At 40.9% G+C, this 20953-nt stretch overlaps 3 protein-coding genes and 1 long non-coding RNA gene across 6 annotated transcripts; 2 read left to right on the top strand and 2 right to left on the bottom strand.

The window, feature by feature from the left end:
* Positions 1 to 668: 668 nt before the first annotated feature.
* Positions 669 to 1753, bottom strand: LOC120025202 (protein PIGBOS1). The gene is made up of 2 exons (XM_038969666.1): positions 1643 to 1753; positions 669 to 1073 (listed from the first exon to the last, which is right to left on the bottom strand). Exon 2 carries the CDS (start codon positions 1026 to 1028, stop codon positions 798 to 800), a length of 231 nt encoding a protein of 76 aa, XP_038825594.1. The 5' UTR covers positions 1029 to 1073; positions 1643 to 1753; the 3' UTR covers positions 669 to 797.
* Positions 1754 to 2031: 278 nt separating this feature from the next.
* On the top strand, positions 2032 to 5062 carry LOC120025391. The gene is made up of 3 exons (XR_005472996.1): positions 2032 to 2215; positions 4135 to 4482; positions 4816 to 5062. It is a non-coding gene; the product is annotated as an uncharacterized LOC120025391 (long non-coding RNA).
* Positions 5063 to 5319: 257 nt separating this feature from the next.
* On the top strand, positions 5320 to 6936 carry LOC120024816 (GPI mannosyltransferase 3-like). Its single transcript, XM_038969142.1, has 6 exons — positions 5320 to 5334; positions 5444 to 5655; positions 5786 to 5850; positions 5954 to 6173; positions 6305 to 6447; positions 6541 to 6936. The coding sequence occupies exons 1-5, from the start codon at positions 5320 to 5322 to the stop codon at positions 6345 to 6347; spliced, it is 555 nt and encodes a 184-aa protein (XP_038825070.1). The 3' UTR covers positions 6348 to 6447; positions 6541 to 6936.
* A 443-nt stretch (positions 6937 to 7379) lies between these two features.
* Positions 7380 to 20153, bottom strand: ccpg1 (cell cycle progression 1). Of its 3 annotated transcripts, none has more exons than XM_038969942.1 (11): positions 20038 to 20153; positions 17229 to 17321; positions 16754 to 16868; positions 16399 to 16484; positions 16089 to 16296; positions 13472 to 13795; positions 12129 to 12247; positions 11754 to 11810; positions 9795 to 9920; positions 8132 to 9492; positions 7380 to 8038 (listed from the first exon to the last, which is right to left on the bottom strand). In XM_038969942.1, the coding sequence occupies exons 2-11, from the start codon at positions 17286 to 17288 to the stop codon at positions 7849 to 7851; spliced, it is 2646 nt and encodes an 881-aa protein (XP_038825870.1). In that variant the 5' UTR covers positions 17289 to 17321; positions 20038 to 20153; the 3' UTR covers positions 7380 to 7848. The 3 variants fall into 3 exon arrangements, with proteins under 3 accessions (XP_038825870.1, XP_038825871.1, XP_038825872.1); XM_038969943.1 differs by having other exon boundaries at positions 17229 to 17299; XM_038969944.1 differs by lacking the exon at positions 11754 to 11810.
* Positions 20154 to 20953: the final 800 nt, after the last annotated feature.

The raw sequence follows: 20953 nt of genomic DNA, 5'->3' as shown, positions 1-20953 counted from the left end.
GGCAAAGTGGGTGGGGTTATATCCTGCCTGTTTGGCCCTGTCCGGGGGTATCATCGGATGGTGCCACAGTGTCTCCTGACCTCTCCTGTCTCAGCCTCCAGTATTTATGCTGCAGTAGTTTGTGTTGGGGGGCTAGGGTCAGTCTGTTATATCTGGAGTATTTCTCCTGTCTTATCCGGTGTCCTGTGTGAATTTAAGTATGCTCTCTCTAATTCTCTCTTTCGGAGGACCTGAGCCCTAGGACCATGCCTCAGGACTACCTGGCATGATGACTCCTCCTGTGATTACTATTATTTGACCATGCTGGTCATTTATGAACATTTGAACATCTTGGCCATGTTCTGTTATAATCTCCACCTGGCACAGCCAGAAGAGGACTGGCCACCCCTCATAGCCTGGCTCCTCTCTAGGTTTCTTCCTAGGTTTCGGCCTTTCTATGGAGTTTTTCCTAGCCACTGTGCTTCTACACCTGCATTGCTTGCTGTTTGGGGTTTTAGGCTGGGTTTCTGTACAGCACTTTGATATATCAGCTGATGTAAGAAGGGCTATTTAAATACATTTGATTTTAATTTGATTACAATTTTGAACAGGTAACTAGTAACTGTAACGGATTACAATTATAAAGTAACATACCCAACCCTGCTGACACATTACTGGATTTGTGAGATCTTTCAGTAGCAGAAGGGATTTTATTTAACATTAAAATTCACATCTAATTTATACACCAAACCACAAATTAACTGAAATGATTCCTTGACAGCCACTTCTGCATAGGCCGCTGACTGTCCCACACTCTCCTACACAGTTCTATTGATTTCATACTGTCCAGGCCCCTCGGGCACATTGTTGCTATCTCTAGACTGTCCTTGGCTTTCAGGCATCCAATTGTCCTCAGTTTGACTCAAAGTCTCTGGAACAGAGTTATTGTGCTGGGGCTCAAACATGGGTCTATATATATAAACTCCCCCAGCAACTCCTAGCACAGTGGCAAAGGCTATCTGTGCAAAGGGTATCCTTCGTCGAAACATGTTCTCTCTGGATCAGGAGTCCCACCTACACTTGCATCGATGATCCTGGAAGAATAGAAGAGGTTACCCAAAAGCTTTGCTTTGTATTGTCACACTGATGTTGTACATTACGTTTTTGCAGGAAGCACACAAAGCTTTCTTCATGGGGCTCAATTGTGCAGTAGAATGTCCTATCAAAAGTTTAAATCACGTGGATGATGTGACATTACCAAGCTGCTACATATGCAGAGAAGGAAATGTAAGCATTTATAAAACATTGTGTGCATGATACAGCATTAGTGATGTAAACGCGAACCTCAGCTACATACAGCATATGAATAATAATGACATGAATTGTTGTACGTCCCTGTGGTGTCAGATTCTTTGTAAACATGCGACATTGCAAAACTCTCCACTCATACTCAACCAGATCCTGCGCTACTACACTTACACGAATGTTAATTGGTTATCCTAACCTGCTGTATAAATTCTAACCTGCTACAAAAAGTCAACTTTCACAAAAACTGTATCCCTCTAGACAAAACCGTAGGTTGTTAGCCATAGCTAGCTAGTGAGAGACAAATGACACACAAATCTTGTGTTTTCATAATTTTTCTTGCTTTAACATAACTCACCCCGATCTTTTATGAAGTGTGTTTAGACCAAACCGTCTACAATTCTAACAATTAAACAACTAACGCTGGCTAGAAAGCGTCGTTTAGTTTGAGTGCAAAGGTCGAACATACATCTACGGCGAATGAAACGGGACAAGATAAAGGACAATAAACTTAAAATGCGATTTGGGACTTGTATGATTCATCCCCATAAAATGCATATCATAATTTATTCAATCAATTGTATGTTCTATACGTGGTACAGATAACATTGCAAGCTGTATAATTTTACATCACCGATATGTAACACAATAATGATATCTTGACAATAGCATTTACTTTCCTAGGAATCGTCTGACGTCATCTACCTAGGAATCGTCTGACGTCATCTACCTCAGAGCACAAACACGGAACTAATGTGAATTTTGGTGCTGCTCGAATTAGCTACGTTATATGTAGTTAGTTTTAGTTTAGTTTAAGTAATGGAAAAGATTCGTGCACGCTTAAATATTGGAAACAAAGCAGAGCCTGTTAAACTGAGGAAACGAAAATCCCAACTATATAGTGAAGAAGAAACATGTCCTCTTGATAATGGTACAGTACAGTCGTGGCCAAAAGTTTTGAGAATGACACAAATATTAATTTTCACAAGGTCTGCTGCCTCAGTTTGTATGATGGCAATTTGCATATACTCCAGAATGTTATGAAGAGTGATCTAATGAATTGCAAGTAATTGCAAAGTCCCTCTTTGCCATGCAAATGAACTGAATCCCCTCCCCAAAATTCCACTGCATTTCAGCCCTGCCACAAAAGGACCAGCTGACATCATGTCAGTGATTCTCTCGTTAACACAGGTCTGAGTGTTGACGAGGACAAGGCTGGAGATCACTCTGTCATGCTGATTGAGTTTGAATAACAGACTGGAAGCTTCAAAAGGAGGGTGGTGCTTGGAATCATTGTTCTTCCTCTGTCAACCATGGTTACCTGCAAGGAAACTCGTGCCGTCATCATTGCTTTGCACAAAAAGGGCTTCACAGGCAAGGATATTGCTGCCAGTAAGATTGCACCTAAATCAAGCATTTATCGGATCATCAAGAACTTCAAGGAGAGCGGTTCAATTGTTGTGAAGAAGACTTCAGGGCACCCAAGAAAGTCCAGCAAGCGCCAGGACCGTCTCCTAAAGTTGATTCAGCTGCGGGATCGCGGCACCACCAGTACAGAGCTTGCTCAGGAATGGCAGCAGGCAAGTGTGAGTGCATATGCACGCACAGTGAGGTGAAGACTTTTGGAGGATGGCCTGGTGTCAAGAAGGGCAGCAAAGAAGCCACTTCTCTCCAGGAAAAACATCAGGGACAGACTGATATTCTGCAAAAGGTACAGGGATTGGACTGCTGAGGACTGGGGTAAAGTCATTTTCTCTGATGAATACCCTTTCCGATTGTTTGGGGCATCTGGAAAAAAGCTTGTCCGTAGGAGACAAGGTGAGCGCTACCATCAGTCCTGTGTCATGCAAACAGTAAAGCATCCTGAGACCATTCATGTGGGGGGTTGCTTCTCAGCCAAGGGAGTGGGCTCACTCACAATTTTGCCTAAGAACACAGCCATGAATAAAGAATAGTAGCAATACATCCTCTGAGTGCAACTTCTCCCAACCATCCAGGAACAGTTTGGTGACGAACAATGCCTTTTCCAGCATGATGGAGCACCTTGCCATAAGGCAAAAGTGATAACTAAGTGGATCGGAGAACAAAACATCGATATTTTGGGTCCATGGCCAGGAAACTCCCCAGACCTTAATCCCATTGAGAACTTGTGGTCAATCCTCAAGAGGCGGGTGGACAAACAAAACCCCACAAATTCTGACAAACTCCAAGCATTGATTATGCAAGAATGGGCTGCCATCAGTCAGGATGTGGCCCAGAAGTTAATTGACAGCATGCCAGGGCGGATTGCAGGGGTCTTGAAAAAGAAGGGTCAACACTGCAAATATTGACTCTTTGCATCAACTTCATGTAATTGTCAATAAAAGCCTTTGACACTTATAAAATGCTTGTAATTATACTTCAATATTCCATAGTAACATCTGACAAAGATATCTAAAGACACTGAAGCAGCAGACTTTGTGGAAATTAATATGTGTCATTCTCAAAACTTTTGGACACGACTGTATGTTCCCTTTTTGTTATAGCAGCTATCATATTTTTAGCAGACTGAACAAATGTCAAACTGCTGTTGATGATAAAAGTTAGAATGGAAATAAAGTTTAGCTAGCTACATCAACATAAATAAGAATGTGTTCTTAACTGACTTGCCTAGTTAATTAAAGGTTAAATAAATAAATGCAAATTAAATTGAAGTACGCAACAGGTGATCCAGGAGCATGCAATTGTACTTGCAGTTTCAGAATGCTTGAGTCTTTCAAATGACTAGTTGATAATGGATGTAATTACCAATGCACATCTAACACAAGCAGCCTAATCTGACGTGTTTTTGTTTATTCTTCTTCTCCTCAGGTGTATTGGGGGTCCATGTCACTGTCTTCACTGTGGCATTTCGTCTCATCAACTGCTTCCTGGTCCAGACCAGCTTTGTCCCGGATGAGTACTGGCAGTCCCTCGAAATCGCACATCTTATGGTTTTTGAATATTCTTGCAACAATATTCTTGAGTTTAAGCAGTACCCTTCTAATAACCTTTTTGTGGACAATAGGCTGTGTATTCTGCTAAATCCTTAATAACTTCACCTATAGCTATTTGACGTGGGAGTGGACAGCAGATATAAGAGGGTTCTCCTACCCTCTCTTCTTTGCAGCTATATATAAGATATTGCACTTCTTCACCTATGACGCAGTTCAACTCTTGGTAAGTCATATTGAGTACATCTTCATATTTTGCAGCAACTTATAGTGCTGATGCGAAATGCATTGCATGTGACCCCATTGTCAAAATCTGTACAGTGTATATTGTGGATTCTGCATGTATGGCTACCTCGAGTTGTGCAGTCACTGCTTTCTGCATTGGCTGATATTAAACTCTACTGTCTTATCCAATCACTGGAGCATTCTGACGTTGCCAAATGGACAGTAAAAACAACATGGACTACTTTGTTTCTCATAACCTTTTCACTTATTCCAGTTCTGGGTAATATGGGCTGAAACCATGTGACAAAGCCTCTTTCTCTTTTTTTGTTACTAGTACCTCTGCCAGCTCTGTTCTTGGTTCACATGGCACTGCTGCACTCGGACCGTGACCAACACCATGGAGACCACACTCACAACTCTGGCTCTCTATTACTATCCTCTGCCTGGCTTTAAAACACACAACAGGTTGGACCTACACCTCTACACAACTCGAACATAAAACCATTTCACTTACTGTGCATCTAAGTATTTCCCATTACACGGAAAGTTACAAAATACCTTTACAAAAGTTATACCTTTTAATAACGCTCCATTAATAACATTCTGTTTAAAACAGATTTTGCTTGTTTTCTTTCGCACTACAAAATATTTGATCCTGGTTGCCTTGGCAGTCATTGTTCGTCCGACAGCCTTGCTTGTGTGGCCTCTGTTGGTGTACCACTTCTGGCAGGAAGATAAGAAGCTGAAACTCATAACTCACCTTTGCCTTCCCATTGGGTGAGTGCTTTGATTTGAGAAAGACCATTGTGCCTCAGCTGCAGAGTGAGGTTTTGACTGCATGTTCTATGGAAAGGTAGGAAAAGCATTGTTTAAAAAATAATAAAGTAAAGGTAATTATAAATCACAAGCTGTAATGTTTGTGTTAATTAACACAAGTGCCTTAAAACCATTTTCTCTAGCAGTGGACCCTGGTGCAGTACAACTTCCTTAAGTTTAATGTTTTTCACAACGTGGCTGAGTTCTATGGCTCTCATCCATGGCACTGGTACTTTACTCAGGGTTTTGTGGTCGTCATTGGCCCTCATCTTCCTTTCTTCCTGTATGGATGCACACTGGCTTCAAAAAGATACAGAATCATGTTAATAACAATAGTCTGGACAGTAATGGTTTACAGGTATGGTCTTTTGTCTTTCTGTGTTGTGTAAAATGCACTTACTGTAATGTATGGGCCAAAAACATCCTTACATTAGACAATTCATATCATAGGGAATTTCAGAATTTGCACGTTTTTCTTCTCAATGCAGTTGTCTTGCGCACAAGGAGTTCAGATTCATCTACCCTGTTTTGCCTTTCTGCATGGTATTTTGTGGTGAGTGCTACAATTTCCTGAAAGATTCCAATGACTGCAAGTAACCAAACTAGCAACATACAGTCATACCCTATGCACGACATGGGGTCCTCGTTTATTGCAGGTATAGCTTTGGTGAATCTGAGAACCTGGAGACGGCCTACCGCATGTGCCTTATTGGTCTCCAACCTAGTCCCAGCCCTGTACACAGTTCTGCTTCACCAGCGAGGCACACTGGATGTCATGGGTCACCTCCAGACCCTGTGTGACAACAGCGATCCTTCAACCCCGCCACTGCCTGAAGTCCTCTTTCTAATGCCCTGTCACTCTACACCTTTCTACAGGTAGTCCATTTTTGGGGGCTTTTGCATGAGTAAGAACTGTGACATGCTTATAGCTACCGAGGCAGTGCAGTAAATATTCAATATACATTTTTGTAGTCACATCCACTGTCCAATGAAGATGTATTTCCTAGAATGTCCACCAGATCTCACAGGAGACAAGAGCTATGTCGATGAAGCTGAGAGATTCTTCGCTGATCCTCATCATTGGTTGACCTCATTTCCTTATACGTCAATGCTGCCAACCCACCTGGTGTTCTTTGATGTTCTGAAGAAGGTTAGATACTCTGCATTTTGTAATTCAAGACTAATGACTAATGGCTCCTTCACTGTTACAATCACTTTTATTATTAGCTTTTTCTGTCCTCAGGAGATCTCTGCATTCTTGGAGGAGAATAGATTTATGAGAAGTACAGAAATATTCCACAGTCACGTTCCTGAAGGACGAGTTGGAAAAAGCATCCTAGTTTATCAAAGGCACTGAACAGAATGAGAATACATTTCTAAGAAGCACAAAGATTTCCCTTACTCATGTATCTCAAGGACGAGTTTGAAGAAGCATCCTAGTTTAGAAAATGCACTGAACAGAACCATCTTGACCATTGGCACAAGCCATTGGGAAGTTATATCAAAATGGATCTGTAATGTAGAGGAATAAATTATAATTAAAACTGAATAACAGATTGATCTTTTAAACACTGAAAATAATGCAACACCTAGCCAGACAGTCCACTATATTAGGGGGGGAGAAGCAATTAATATTCACTTTTTTTTTATTGGGAAGCTGCAATTAATTTAACAGCACATCTGTAAATGAAAGGAAATAAATCAGCCTTAATAAAACAAGCCATAGTTGGAATGTTACTGAACAATTTAACGACAACACAGTTGCACTTTATCTCACCATTTTAAACAAATATGTAACGTAGCAGCAAATTATAGAAATCGACTGTGGAACCAGCTTGCATTCTTGCAAGTATTTCTCAGTGGTTTTGCTACTTTTAAAGTTTTACTGCACACAACAGTATCATTGTCAGCAATTGTTTAGGCTATCATCTCACAATTATTAATTTGGAATGGAAATTAAAGTGTATTTGTCAGTGCATAACTTCTCAATGCCACTGACAAAAATTATATTTCTTTCCATTGTTGGATCCATCCAATGAATCATTATTCATTCGCAATAGGCCTACATTTAGACAATTAAAATGGTAACAGATTATTTTTTTTATTTTTTTTAAACAAGGCCCAAAAATAAGAAATGTTGTGCAAATTAGTCAGTGATGGCTCTTAAAAAGAACATGAAACAGCTGACCTGATGACAATGAATGTGTACTAGAGTTAGCTACTGTCAGATTTACTTACTGTATTCTCATGTTTAATTGCTGTAGTTAGTCATATTTAAAGACAATTCATGGCTAAATCATTGCAGCAATAATTTTCTTTGTGCGCATGAGATTAGATGCAGTCAGATACACCACCATTGACACTAACCTAAGGATTGCTTACACAACACAGGAAGCAAGGGGACATTCGGCAGCGTTAAAAGAACATTGTGCAAAATCACAAAAACAGAAGAATAAGAAGTGAAAAGGCTTTCCATCAAACACATCCTAAATAGCCTTTGCAACTACAATATCAGCCATTATTAAAACGGATTCATTAGGTAAGATTATTCTCAATATTTGGGATCAAAGGGCATAGGACCCAACTCTATTTTTACATCAGCCATGTGTCTGTCTGTGTTCCGTCCTGCTCTGCTCCACTTCCTCTCTCTTTGTGACCGGGGCCGGGCCCTCTGATTGCGCTGCTGCTGCTTGGCTAGTCTTTCTTCTTTAGTATCCGTATTTGGCACTTCAAAGGGTCTACTGTGAGTTGGCAAAAAGAAATGTCAGAATATGGTAAAGCACAACATTCACAAGATCCTATTGGAAAAACAGTTATGAAAACTATAAACTTACCTTGACCCATAACGTTTTGAGTAGGTATCTCCAAAGAAGTGCCTGTAGACATACTCATCAAGATCTTCAAAGACGTCATCGTTGTGGCCATGGTACTCATCCATGTCCTCCAGGTAGCCTTCCACACCACTAACAAAGTCTGTGAACAGCATCTGATCGTGGATGAAGACGCCGTTGTGAAAGAAATTGTTAATAAAGCTCTCCAGCTCAGTCCAGTGGTGGAAGTGGTCAACCTCCTGCTGGAGGTAGCTGTGAAGCAGCTGGTTGAACTCATCTGCTCTTATGGGGTCCATGGCTTTGTTGAAGAGGCTCATGGATTCTTGGTAGGCACAGTCGAAAACCCCAGAGCAACCTTTGGGCACTCCTCTTTGTTGTGGCTCAGCCTCTGGGTCCTCCTCAACTTTACCCCCTGACTTCCGGGTGTTACGGTGTGCCTGGAAAGAGTCATCAGTGGATTTACGAGGGTGACGATGCAGGGGCTTGTGGGTTATGGGCTGCCATGGTTCCTCCTCTGAGTGCTTGTTTCCATGGTCTCTATGATACTCCTGCTGCTCTGTCTTGGCTTCCTTCCTCTCGTGAAACCTCCGATCGTGAGGCCGGTAAGTCTTGTCCATCATACGCGAAGCAGAGTCCTTGAAGTGGCGGAAGGTGGATTTCACAGAATCAGAGAACTTCCTCAGATTCTCCTTCACAGCCTCTTTGGCTTTCGTTATCTGCTCTTTGTGATGGTGCACAAACTCCTTGGTGGAGTTCTTCACCGCATCAAAAGTGTCTTTCACCTTCCCTATCACGCCATCCTTGGACCTCTTGACTTTGGCCTGCTCGTCTCCCTTGGCCCGCTCCTCTTTGGTTTCCACATAGAGCCTCTCCCAAAGGTCAGAGCGCTGCTGCTCAAAGCTCAGCTTCTTCTGCAACTCCATGAGCCGTGACTGCAGCTCCTCTGTCTCCGGGTCGGCCTCTCCTCCAGCCCTGGTGTTGCGGCTGCTCAGCTGCTCCCTAAGCTGGTCAGTCACCCTCCGCTCATTATCCAGCTCCCTCCTCAGCGTCTGGGCCTCAGCCATCAGGGCCTCCCTCTGGCTCAGGAAGCTGCGGAGGCGCTGCGTCTCCTCCTCCAGGTGGTCCTTCAGCCTCTGGTTCTCAGACAGTATGGAGTCTGCCCCGGCCCCAGTCTCCTCCAGTTCTCGGATCTGGGAGCGCAGGTTCCTCAGCTCCTCCTGAAGGGTGGACAGGGACTCCTCCTCACGCTCCAGGGAGCTCTTCAGCAGCTGGTTCTCCACCATCAGGTGACTCTGCTTAGACTCAATCTTAACCCTCTTTTCGCCAGTCTGCTTCAGTTTCACGACCAAGTCTTCTTTCTGGGCCTTGGTTCAAAACAAAAATACATAATTTGTTATGCATCCACAAAGGAGTATTAGCAAAACACTTAACATATGAACAACAAGGGGAACAGTTGGGCTTAAATTAATAATGAAGATGGTTAACTGTGAAACGATGACAAAATACAATTTCTTCACAGTCAGAGGAATAAACGACAAATCAATTAATGGTGAATTTTGTTGCAGCATTTGAATCTTTATCTGTAGATATTAGTCCACCTTCAATTTATATGGAAAGATCCACCACTAGTGTTACATTTTAACCGTAACCTGTACTTGCATGTTACCTGTAGCTGGGCCTGTTTGGATCGGAGATCCTGGTTCTCTTTAGTAAGCTTGTCCATAATCCCTGTGAGGGACAGCATCATGTCACTCTTGTCCTTTAGGTCTTCTCTCAGACTCTTAACCACGTCCTAAACGTGTGGAAACAGCATCACCAAAGTGAGCAAATGCATTGCTATAAAATGAGAATACACTTAAGCTTCATCTCACTCTACAGTTAAGTGGAGTGTCAAATGGTTCTCAAGGGGGCAAAAAGCCATCAAAAACAAATCGTAGAGAATCGTATTCGTAGAGAATAGTCACGTAACATGAAGAGTTTAAATGTGAAATCACAAATATAGCTGCGAGCAGCAATATGAACAGGGGTCACAGGATGAAAAAGGAGAAAATATCAGTTGGATAACAAAGAAAGCACTTTATCATGTAGGAACTATCTTCCTTTATGTGCAATCACTGAAAGCATTGAGAAGAAGATTTCAAGAATTTTTATCATTAGCATATGTGCATCTTTTGGTACAGTGTGGCCATATTTGAATGCAGAGAAGAAGAAAAAAAACTATTAAAAGCCTTATGTCTAAATACAAAATCTGGACTGAATCTGATGTATGGTTCATGAGGAGAATATGCCTGCAGATGATTTTGAGCATTAGCATTACATGACTTGTTAATAGTTTCCTTGTTTTTGAGATATCAAAACCAAATTCAGTGTGGTTCATCTTAGGGATGTCCATGACAGCGATGACAAATTTTAAGTTGCTAGACCACTATGGAGTATATTTACACTGGTTTAAATGGACACATAATCCGATTTTGACCAATCCCTTCGTCTTTCTCAAAGTAATTTAAGACATATACCATGGGCTTACTTTCCAAAGTTGGTGTAATTTGGTCCTATGGTTCATGAGAAAAAGATTTTTGAAGTATTTTAAACCTATTTTAGCAATCTACTGGTATAGTGTGGCCATCTTTGAATGCATCAATGTTTATTTACTCTTTAGGAACTATTTTGATGAGTCCAAAGACCACATTTGGAGTGAATTTGACATTTAGACCATGAGATTTATGATTATTTTACATAGTCAAAAGTTAATTGTTAAGTTTCCTTATTTTTAAAGATATCAATGCCAAACTTAACATGGTTCAGTTAAGTTAAGTTGATAGGCAATTTTGAAGTGGATTTACAAAGGATTTAAATGGACACGTAAAATCTGATTATCAATAACTCAGCCATCTTGTAACCAATCCCTTAGCTTTTCTCTTACTAAGTTAAGAGATGTACCATGGGCCTACATGCCGAATTTGGTCTTAAGTTTTCCAAAATGTTCAAGATGGAGAAAAATCTATGCTGACGGACTTTATGGGTCCTTGAGGCAAATTTGTTCAGCATAAAGAAAGACACCTACATACAACGTTTCAAGTCTCTAGGTTAAACGGGGCGGCGGATATGAGGGTTTAAGTGAGGTTGCTTAACACTGCCACCTTTAGGCCAATCGGTGCAATCATTTTTTGTCTAAGTTAATCATGGTTTCGGTGTGCCAAATTAGAAAAACAGTTACCAATCAAATCTTAAGTTATTTGACCAAGTCAAGAAAAAAAAATCTAAACATAACAATATATTTCAGTGTTGCTGTGAACCCCTAAATATAAACCACAAAAACAAGGATAGGCTACACAGTATAATATAGGGGGCTTGCAATGTATTTCAATACAAGGACCTCATTGCCTAAAGAAACATTTTGCTACTGTATGTCATATCAAACTATTTGAGATCAGTGGAAAATGTAACAAAGCTAGATAGTGTTTGACCACTTCCTTTGAAGCATAATTTGTAAAAAAAAAAAAAATAGAATTAAAATAAAATACATCCTTCCGTGTGGTTGGTGGTGAAGATACATTATTTTGCGAGCAAATTGCTCTCTGGAAGAAGCAATAGTGTGCTTTAGTTGAGGCATAAGCATACTTACCACAGAAGTTAGATTTTCTTGACGAATAATAGTGAAATGAGTTCTCACTGAGCATTGCTGTAAAAGTTGTGGATAGATCAATTTAATATTGAAATGCTTAAAAGTTCTTCCTAAAATATGATACTGATAGTTCCAAATGTGACATTAGGACTACTGGCACTTTAATGCCTGAAATCCCCACGTGTTCAGTCAAAAGAATGAGAGAATTCTATAGCTGAAACAAAGTTCACCAAAGATTTTTATTTTATTTAAACAATCCGTTTCTAAGACAGGAAAATAACATGTATTTTGTTTTATTATGCTAATTTATTTGAGAAGGATAGAGGGAGGTGGCTTATGATACCTAAATGTATGCATCAAGAACTCTTTACAGACCTTGCTGATGACATTTGGTCCTTTATGACACTGAGGCTGCAGATCTCTCGAATTACCAAGGTCGTTCACTCCACAGAGCTTCTCCACAATCTTCTGCCTCTCCTGAACCTGTACTGTGCCTGTGTTAGAATGAAATATTTGGCATTCCCTTCATTTTCCATAGGCATAGACATGATTCACCAGATGATAATACACATTCAAGAATAGTAACACAGAAGTAGAAAAAGTTGTGGGAAATGTCCACGTCATGTTAGGTGCAATAAAAAGGGTTCCCATTCTTGGACAAACAAACATTTCAAGACTTATCCATGCAGCCCAATTAGGGTTTCCAAGATTCAAAACTATTTGGTGACATTGATCAGCAGTGGCAAAATGAACTCAATAACAGCAATTTGTTATTGTGTGTATGGTTATTGACTTATGACCACACTCGCTGGCAAATTAGAAAACCCCCGACATTCCATGTGTGGGATGTAGGTGTTGGAATTCCCTGACCCTTGGGAAATTAGGAACCCATTGTTACCTCACCTTACCAAAGACGATGGCACATGAAAGTAATATACTACCACACACAAAAACAGAAAATAAATTGACTTACATTAAACAAGTGTCCCTTCATGAGCATCTGGTTTGGAGTCAACTCACAAAATGTGGCACACCTCTATGATTATGTTTATCAGTCATATTCAGAATGTCACCTTTCAGCCAGCTCTGAGCTGCCAATAACATTGGAAAACTGATTGCTTATTGACCACAACCCAGATACTGTATTACATTTGAACCATTTAGCAGACACGCTCATCCAGAGTGACTTACAGGAGCAATCCGGGTTAAGCGCCTTGCTCAAGGGCACATCGACCCTCTTAACCACTAGGCTACCTGCCACCCCATGACTAAATTATTTGTTTCTACACATAACAAACATTCTGATGAGGATGGATTCAAGAAGTCAACAGAAGCACTGTAATTCTCTTTTCACTATCTTAATAGGATGTGTATCCTTTCAATATGATCAAATATATCTATGTAGGCACTTGACATGCTTTGCATAATCCCACTAAACACACATAGGTTTAGTTTGTGCTATTCAAAACTACGATGCGGTGATGACACATGACATTCACATGACTTATGCACCTAAGCAAGTTGAGTTAGACAATTACCCTCATACCATCCACTCCATACTGTACCTTCAAATTTTCCTAGAACACAAAACCAACACAAGTTAAAACTGCTAAAACAGCCCTCCTCGTGAATTCCTTTTACCAATGATTCCATACTTATAATGAGCAACATTGAAATTCTTCATCACATATGTACCAATACTTTCCCATGATGCTTACCATAGAAGTGACCAAAGCCCATGCTGATGGCGATGATGAGGGCTAGTAGGATACATTTGTTAAGGGTGCTGCTGACATGGCCTTGAGGTCGGGCTGCAACGCAAGGTTCCTGCTGCACCTCCTCCTCCTGTACCTCCTTCTGGTCCTCTCGAGTCTCCTCTCGGTCACTGTGGCCAGACTCCTGCACCTCCTCTCCAGGCTCAGGCACAGAGCTAGTGGTGCTCTTCCTCACCCTGCGCCTCCGCACTACTGGGGTGACCTGCTCTCCTCCCTCATCCTCACTGCTGCTGGAGTCTGCAACCACAGGCTGCTCCGCAGGGAAAACTGCAACATACACACACCCACACAGAATCATTAGTGCACTGAACCATAATTACAAGGTAGACATGTAGGTTGACATGCTTGTAAACCATGCTTATGCTGCTAAAATAATTAACAGCACATTGCTGCTTAAAATATATTGTTTTAATTGCCCTCATTGATCTAGTTACAAAGTGCGGTCCATGGCAATATATCATGTCTCCATTCAATTCTAATTAAAGAGCGACTGCCCCTAAAAAGCTACTTCTCATTTTGAAAATGGCCTATGTGGCATCGATATGAGTCAGAAACAGTTATTCTACTATCAAAATTGACTACAAAGTGTAAATGGGATAATTTTGGTCATAAAGTCAGTCTCGTCCAAAACAATGATTTGCGAGATGGAAAGAAAATGTATGGGTACCGTAACAGTTTTCCTTGGGTTGGGTTTATTTCAATCCTGCCCACAGTTGGCAGCACCAAGTAATCATCAATTCAGCGCTCAGCTGCAGGCGACCCCATCGTAATGCCCATGGTCAATTTGGTTTGACATGTGATATCCCTATGGGGCTATTTAGGGACCATCAGTAAATTACACAATGTACATGGGACAATATTTTAAAATGTCAATAGCTCCAAATGTACTTACTTAAAAACCTCAAACCTGCTATAAATTGTGGAAATTCAAATATTGAAAGCATTGAATGAGAAAACTAAAGGATGTGAAACATTAAAATATTGTCCCCATTTACAGTCATTTATTGACGGCCCCTAACTAGCCCTAGAGATAAGCTATTCAATGTCAAACCAACTTTGCCACAGCGGCACACCAGAGGGTGAAGCTAATTGGCTAAATAAGTTGGCTAGCACTAACTAGCCAAGGCGATATCAAGACAAGACCTGGTTAGCCTTTCAAGTTATCTAGAAGGGTGAGTGATTGTACATCCACTCTGCCAAAACAGTACACAAACACTTGCCACGTGTGAACACACACACACACACACACACACACAAGAGACACACACATTAAACCACCCCCCCCCCCAAGACAACTCTTATTTGGCTTCGGCCATGGCTGCTGCATTTCTCAATGACCAAGTTCAAAAACTAAGCCAAATCAGGAATGTCAGCTCCCCTTTAAAGCTTATACAGTTTTTTGTAAAGCAGGGCTCTCCAACCCTGTTCCTGGAGAGCTACAGTCCTGTAGGTTTTCAGTCTAGCACACCTGATTCTAACAATTAGCTGGTTTAAAAACCAGGTGAGTTACAACTGAGATTGTCGCAAAAACCTACAGGAGGGTAGCTCTCCAGAAACAGGGTTGGAGACCCCTGTTGTAAAGCTAGGCATCATGACATTGATGCACATTCAACTGGGGAAACAAAAATAATGCTTTAGTCTTCCAGAAGAAATGCCAAACCTGTAAAACGGACCCACATTGCTGTGAAAATGTGCTTATGTTTTGATTAACAATAACCATTGATTGCAAAATCTGATTAAAGACATCCCTCTGGTAATAGGAGCAACATGTAAACAACATGCCTCAGTATCAAGTTTAATCTAGGTTACATGATCACAGAGGTGAACCCTAGCCTAAAGTTAAAAGAGAAATACAGGAGATCCAGAATAACAACTAATCAAATATTCTGATATACAATTTTTCTGAAATAAAATGTATTATAGGCTGGGCTAATTAAACATCAGGTATATCAGTCAAACCAATGACATTTAACCAAATCATCACTTGGGCAACTTCCAGTTGTTAAGCCTAAAAAAACACACATCATGCCGAAATACCACGCAAGTATTTCGTTTCACACATTTAGTGGCGGTTGCTACACCCTTCAAAAGAAGCAGAACTTGTTTACATCATCGGACCGCATTTGCCCTGACAACAGTTTATCAGGTTTAGACCTGCCACACTGTGTTGAGCAAGACAAGCAGCACACTATCATATTCACACCAGTCCAGTTTATACCACCTGAGAGAGAACGGCTGCCAGACATCTGCCCTTTCAGTTGGCAGCCCAAGTCCCACAGACTCTGTGGAAGCTTCCAGTGGCCCATCATCAGCCTGGCTTTAGGACAAGGGGAAGGGGATAGGAAGGAGTGCTTTGTTGGTTTCTTCTGTTTGTCATCATGCCCTATCTGTTCTCTTATCCACTTAAGTTGATTGATCATCACCAGACCATCAAACCTTGCATGGAAACATCTCTAACTTTGAACTGTGAAGATAAATACAAATGTATCTAAATTCTCCAATTTACCTCATATTGGAATTCATTGAAACATCCCCTAAAGGGTGTGTTGGTTTGCCCTACCAGTCTCTGCTGCGCTGAAGGTGTACTGGCTGCTGGAAGAGGTGCCCAGGTAGAGCTCCTCACTGACTGCTCCCTCTTCCTCCTCCACCGTCTGCTCATCCCAAGGCCCGAGCTCAGTCTCCCTCGTGTCCACCAGAGTCACAATGTCAGAGTGGTCACTGGAGGAGCACAGAGTCACTTGCTCGTCCCCGGCCACCTCACCTCCAGCCTGCAGAGGATATTCCACATGGTTGGCATAGGGACTGGAAACATAGCGACATGGGAATCATACAAATATACAGCTGAAGAATGTTTTGTTTTTATCCCTCACCTCAGAAGCAGACAATGTTTCATCTATGGTTTCTTCTTTTAGAGTGGCATCAAGAGATGACTCGCCCCTCTCCTCAGTGAACTCAGCTGAAACACATTTAGAGGACATTTAAAATTTGAAGACAAGTTGAGTACACGCCATCTACTGTGAGCACATAACATCTCAATACAGCTATAAATGTATAAATGTTTCATTACAGATGGTTAAACCAAATTATGTAGTGTTTTTCTGATACATGTATATTACAATGTTGTAACAGTTTTATCCCAGTCATCGGTAGTTTTTTTTGTAATAGGCCTAGATATTTCAAAGTGGTTTCATTTGTCATAACAAGGCATATGGTAACTCCTCCTACCAGAGAGAGAGGTGGGTTGGTTCTGCAGCAGCTCTGGCTCCAGCACTGCGCTCTCTGGGAGATCAGATCCACATTCCAGGCCGTTCTCTGGCCCCAGGGCCTCAATATCTGAACCCTTAGAAACAAGTCTATTATATTAGCCTACCACATTTTAGACAACCCTACATTAAGGCATACTATGATCTCCAGTTCACTGTATTAACCATTAGGCTTTCAAATTAATCTAGACAGTCGGCATAATGGCATTGACTGCCATAAAGGCACTCAAGAAGTAACTAAGATGACATGAAACTTTGAATTACTAAGTCACTGTAACAGTCATATCCATAGGCCAGTCCCATTAGAGTGCACTGAGGAATTTCAAGGGCTCTGGTTCCTAGTACTGGACTATTGGTCCTACAAGGGTTAGCTGAGGTGCTAAGGCTGATGGGGAATCAAATAAGGACCCAGGTAGAGTCAGAAAGACTTGACTTACTTCATTACTTATGATAGTCCACCCACAGGAGGACTCTGTGTCACTTGAGCTCTCTGACATGGCTCCGCCAGCTGGTAAAAATAATGGAGCACACTGTAAAAAAATGCATTGTGAATTTTTATTTTTTGCACAAGAGGAACATTTGAATACTCAAATGCAAAATGTATCATTCTGCATAAAACCACAGTTCACTGATATGACATTGAGATAAGACAGTTCACAACAACAGTACACAGACATTGCAGCATAATGCATGCCTTGTTGACAGGGGAATGTCTAGCTCTCAAAAACCATTAATCTCCATATGGAGGGTTTTCAGCCATTACATTCGCTCACATTTGGATCCATGTAAACTACAATTTTGACGTTGTGTTTTAACGTTTAGAAACGTCATTCTAAACATATGCTGGTATGCCCCTTAACTTTCATGTGAGTGAGAACATTTTTCAAATAAAAAAGATACACGTACTGTAGCAGTTTTGCACAGATTCATACACTGTGTGTGCATCCAGTTGATGAACTACACTTCCTCACTAGTTAGCTTACCCCAAAGATTATGGATATACTGACAATATTCTATCTATCTGTTCTTTGGGTTGGTGGATACATCTCATTATTATAATACTTTTTGGAATATTCGATGAGGGTTGTTGACTTTAACCACCTGTATTCAATGGAGAGAGATGCTATGCTACTAGCCTCATGCCATGACTATGCATAGCCATCTCGAGACAACTCGGATATAAAGCGTTTTTTCTCAAAGTTGCCAGTGTTGTGTCGAAAATATCCCCCTGACAGAATCCCCCAATTCTAATTTCCTTAATTTTGTGGCTAGAGTCAAATACTTTCTGTGGCACACATCAGAGTCAAATACTTTCTATAGAACAAACTTCACGTCAGGATAGGCAACCGAAATGAATAATTAATGTATGTGTGTTATATTAAACAGAGGGAGTAAAATGTTGGCAAGCAATAAACATTTCAGAACAACTATGGCTGAGATATTATCCTTACACTTTCAAAGATACTAGTCGAATAAGCCATGGGAGAGATTACGAATTTTGGCAAAGAGATGTATTGATAGACTAATACAAATCAGTAGCGGATTTAGGTACGGGCAACATGGGCAGCCGCCCGATGCGGCACGGGGCGCCCGCACTCGGGCTGAAGAGTGGGTTCGCCCAGGGCACCGTACAAGCTAGAACCGCCACATACACTTGAAAACTGCAGACAAAAATGCTTTCTGCTACTAAGATCAGTGAAATGTAGGCTAAATTGACAACGGTGTGGAGAGCAGAAATCTCAACTAGAACAAGTCGCAGCAATGAAGAACGCGAAGGGGGGAAGTATTCTGCCAGGGAGGAGATTTTCGGCACAACACCGGGATATCCACGTGTCCTACTTATATCAGTACACTCTTAACATACACTCTGAACAACTTATGCTTATATTCGAGAAAAAGAAGCCATTCGTTTTTTTGTTGACCAAATTCGAGTCATTATTGACCTCCATACAAAAACTCCTTGCTCGGTGAAAAAACACCACCTAAAGGAGGGAGACAGGTTTTCTGCGGAGTTGGACATCTCTCTTCCTCTCTGCTTACACACACAGGTGTTCTGAACACACTAGACACCAGGTGGCGAATGATGTCTTCCGTAAACAAGCGCTCTAACGTGGAGATATGGCTGTGTGGGAACACTAACCCAATAAAAGGTGTGTAGTAATTTACATTTTGTTTAAAATAAATAATGTTTCACTGATATGAAAGATACGTTACTTCCAAAACAGTACCGCAAGCGATGCGTGTTAATGTTTAGAGTAAGCGTCAGGGCACTTAACACAACTCCCCCGGTAAGAAGATACTATCGTCAATAGGCGCTAAAGTAGTTTGCGTCTATGAATGGTAGGGGATGTCATGCTGACCCCCTTTGCTGGTGAATGATTGCACCAATGCCCCACTTTTGGGGAGATCGAAAACTGTTTGTATGTTTCTCTGTATAGGCATAATCTTTTTGCAGCAGAACATGATAAAGAGTTTATACAGCTTTCAGAGTACCCAGTAGTGGTTGTGTAGAATGTGGGTTGTGGGGGGCATTTTGGAAAAACATTTTGGAATACTGTTACTTTACCACCTAACTAGTTTACTGGTGAAGGAAAACGAAGCCTAGTGAGTATTGTTGATATTATTTCAACAAACCGAGTTTGGTGTGCACGGTTCAATGCATGGGGGCCTTCGTAGCTGCACTGTGCAGGATTGCAATGTTGCCAGCTAATTAGCTAGCCAACTACAGTTAGCACATGAGGAGTCCAATCCGCAATCGATTATTCAACAAATGGATGTCTGAATATATATATATATATATATATATATATATATATATATATATATATATAGCCAACTACAGTTAGCACATGAGGAGTCCAATCCGCAATCGATTATTCAACAAATGGATGTCTGAATATATATATATATATATATATATATATATATATATATATATATATATAGCTAACTAACGTTACACATGTAGCTATGTAACGTTATTATATGCACGATATTAACAATTATCATAAGAAATGACACAATCAGGTGAAAATGCGAACTGAGGGGTGTTTTCTGCAAACAGCTGCTAGATAGACTGAAATTTAAACAGCTTCTTGCTAGCTACCTAACAGTAATAGCTAGCCACTCGCACAGTTAGCTACTAGTACGCGTTAGTTTATCTAACTTATCCTACTCTGTAACGACAAGAAGTATGACTTACAAACCACTCTAACCTGACAAAACATCAGACAGTAATATCATTACCCAGTAAGTTTCCAACGTAGAAAGTGCGAATTTCTGCAAACGATTCTTGATATTGCAGTCACAATTGCGCCCTCACAGCTTCATCGATTTTAATTCAACAACAACACAATCAGCGCCTCGTCAGCAACACTAAAACTAGTACTTCCGATCACAGAATTTCGAAAACGTTCTAAATAAAAGTCTCCCACGTAATTGTAGAAACGTGTTAATAACCTGTATTTATTCATGATACATGAAAAATAACTGTTTAAACATTAACAATGAAGGGGGCAGGCAGCAGGGTAAGGTCAGGGGACAGGCAGCAGGGTAAATTCAGGGCATGCTCAGACACTGAAAGAGAGGACACAAAGACCTCTGGATTATTCTGCTATTTCAATTGCAATTAATTATGTTATGCAACACAATGAAAAGAGTGATAATGCATTTTTGAAGTTGCCCAAATTCTGCAATGGCCAACTGCTACAAAAAACACAGAAAGGATTTGTGTCGGGCTGCTTAAATGGAAAGATGAGAATTTTGATATAGACCTATGTGCTTGTGTTATGCAGCTAAAGGAAGGCATAGGCAGGGATAGTAAAGTGGTGGAGTCTGTGTCGGACACTGGTGTTAATCAGGTGCTTGAATTAATTGAGTCACAGGAAGGAGTAGTAAAGGGTGGACCTAGTGCTATAGTAGGAGTTGAATGTACTGATAGTGATGCTGTTCTCTGTAGTGATAAAGTTAACTATGGAGTTGACCGTACTGATAAAAGCATAGATCAGAATAAGTTCACACAACGGATTATAAATGCCATTGAACCCCCAAATTTGACACATAAATTGTATCGGGGTCGTCGTGATGTTGGGGAGCACCAGAAACTTAAGACTTGCCACAGAAAGGGAAAAAAAATAATAATAAATGTTTAGATTATCATGCT

Source organism: Salvelinus namaycush, chromosome 30 (genome assembly GCF_016432855.1).
Source record: "Salvelinus namaycush isolate Seneca chromosome 30, SaNama_1.0, whole genome shotgun sequence".
NCBI lineage: Eukaryota > Metazoa > Chordata > Actinopteri > Salmoniformes > Salmonidae > Salvelinus > Salvelinus namaycush.
Note: the sequence above shows the minus strand (reverse complement) of the source record. Positions and strands in the feature narration are given on the sequence as shown.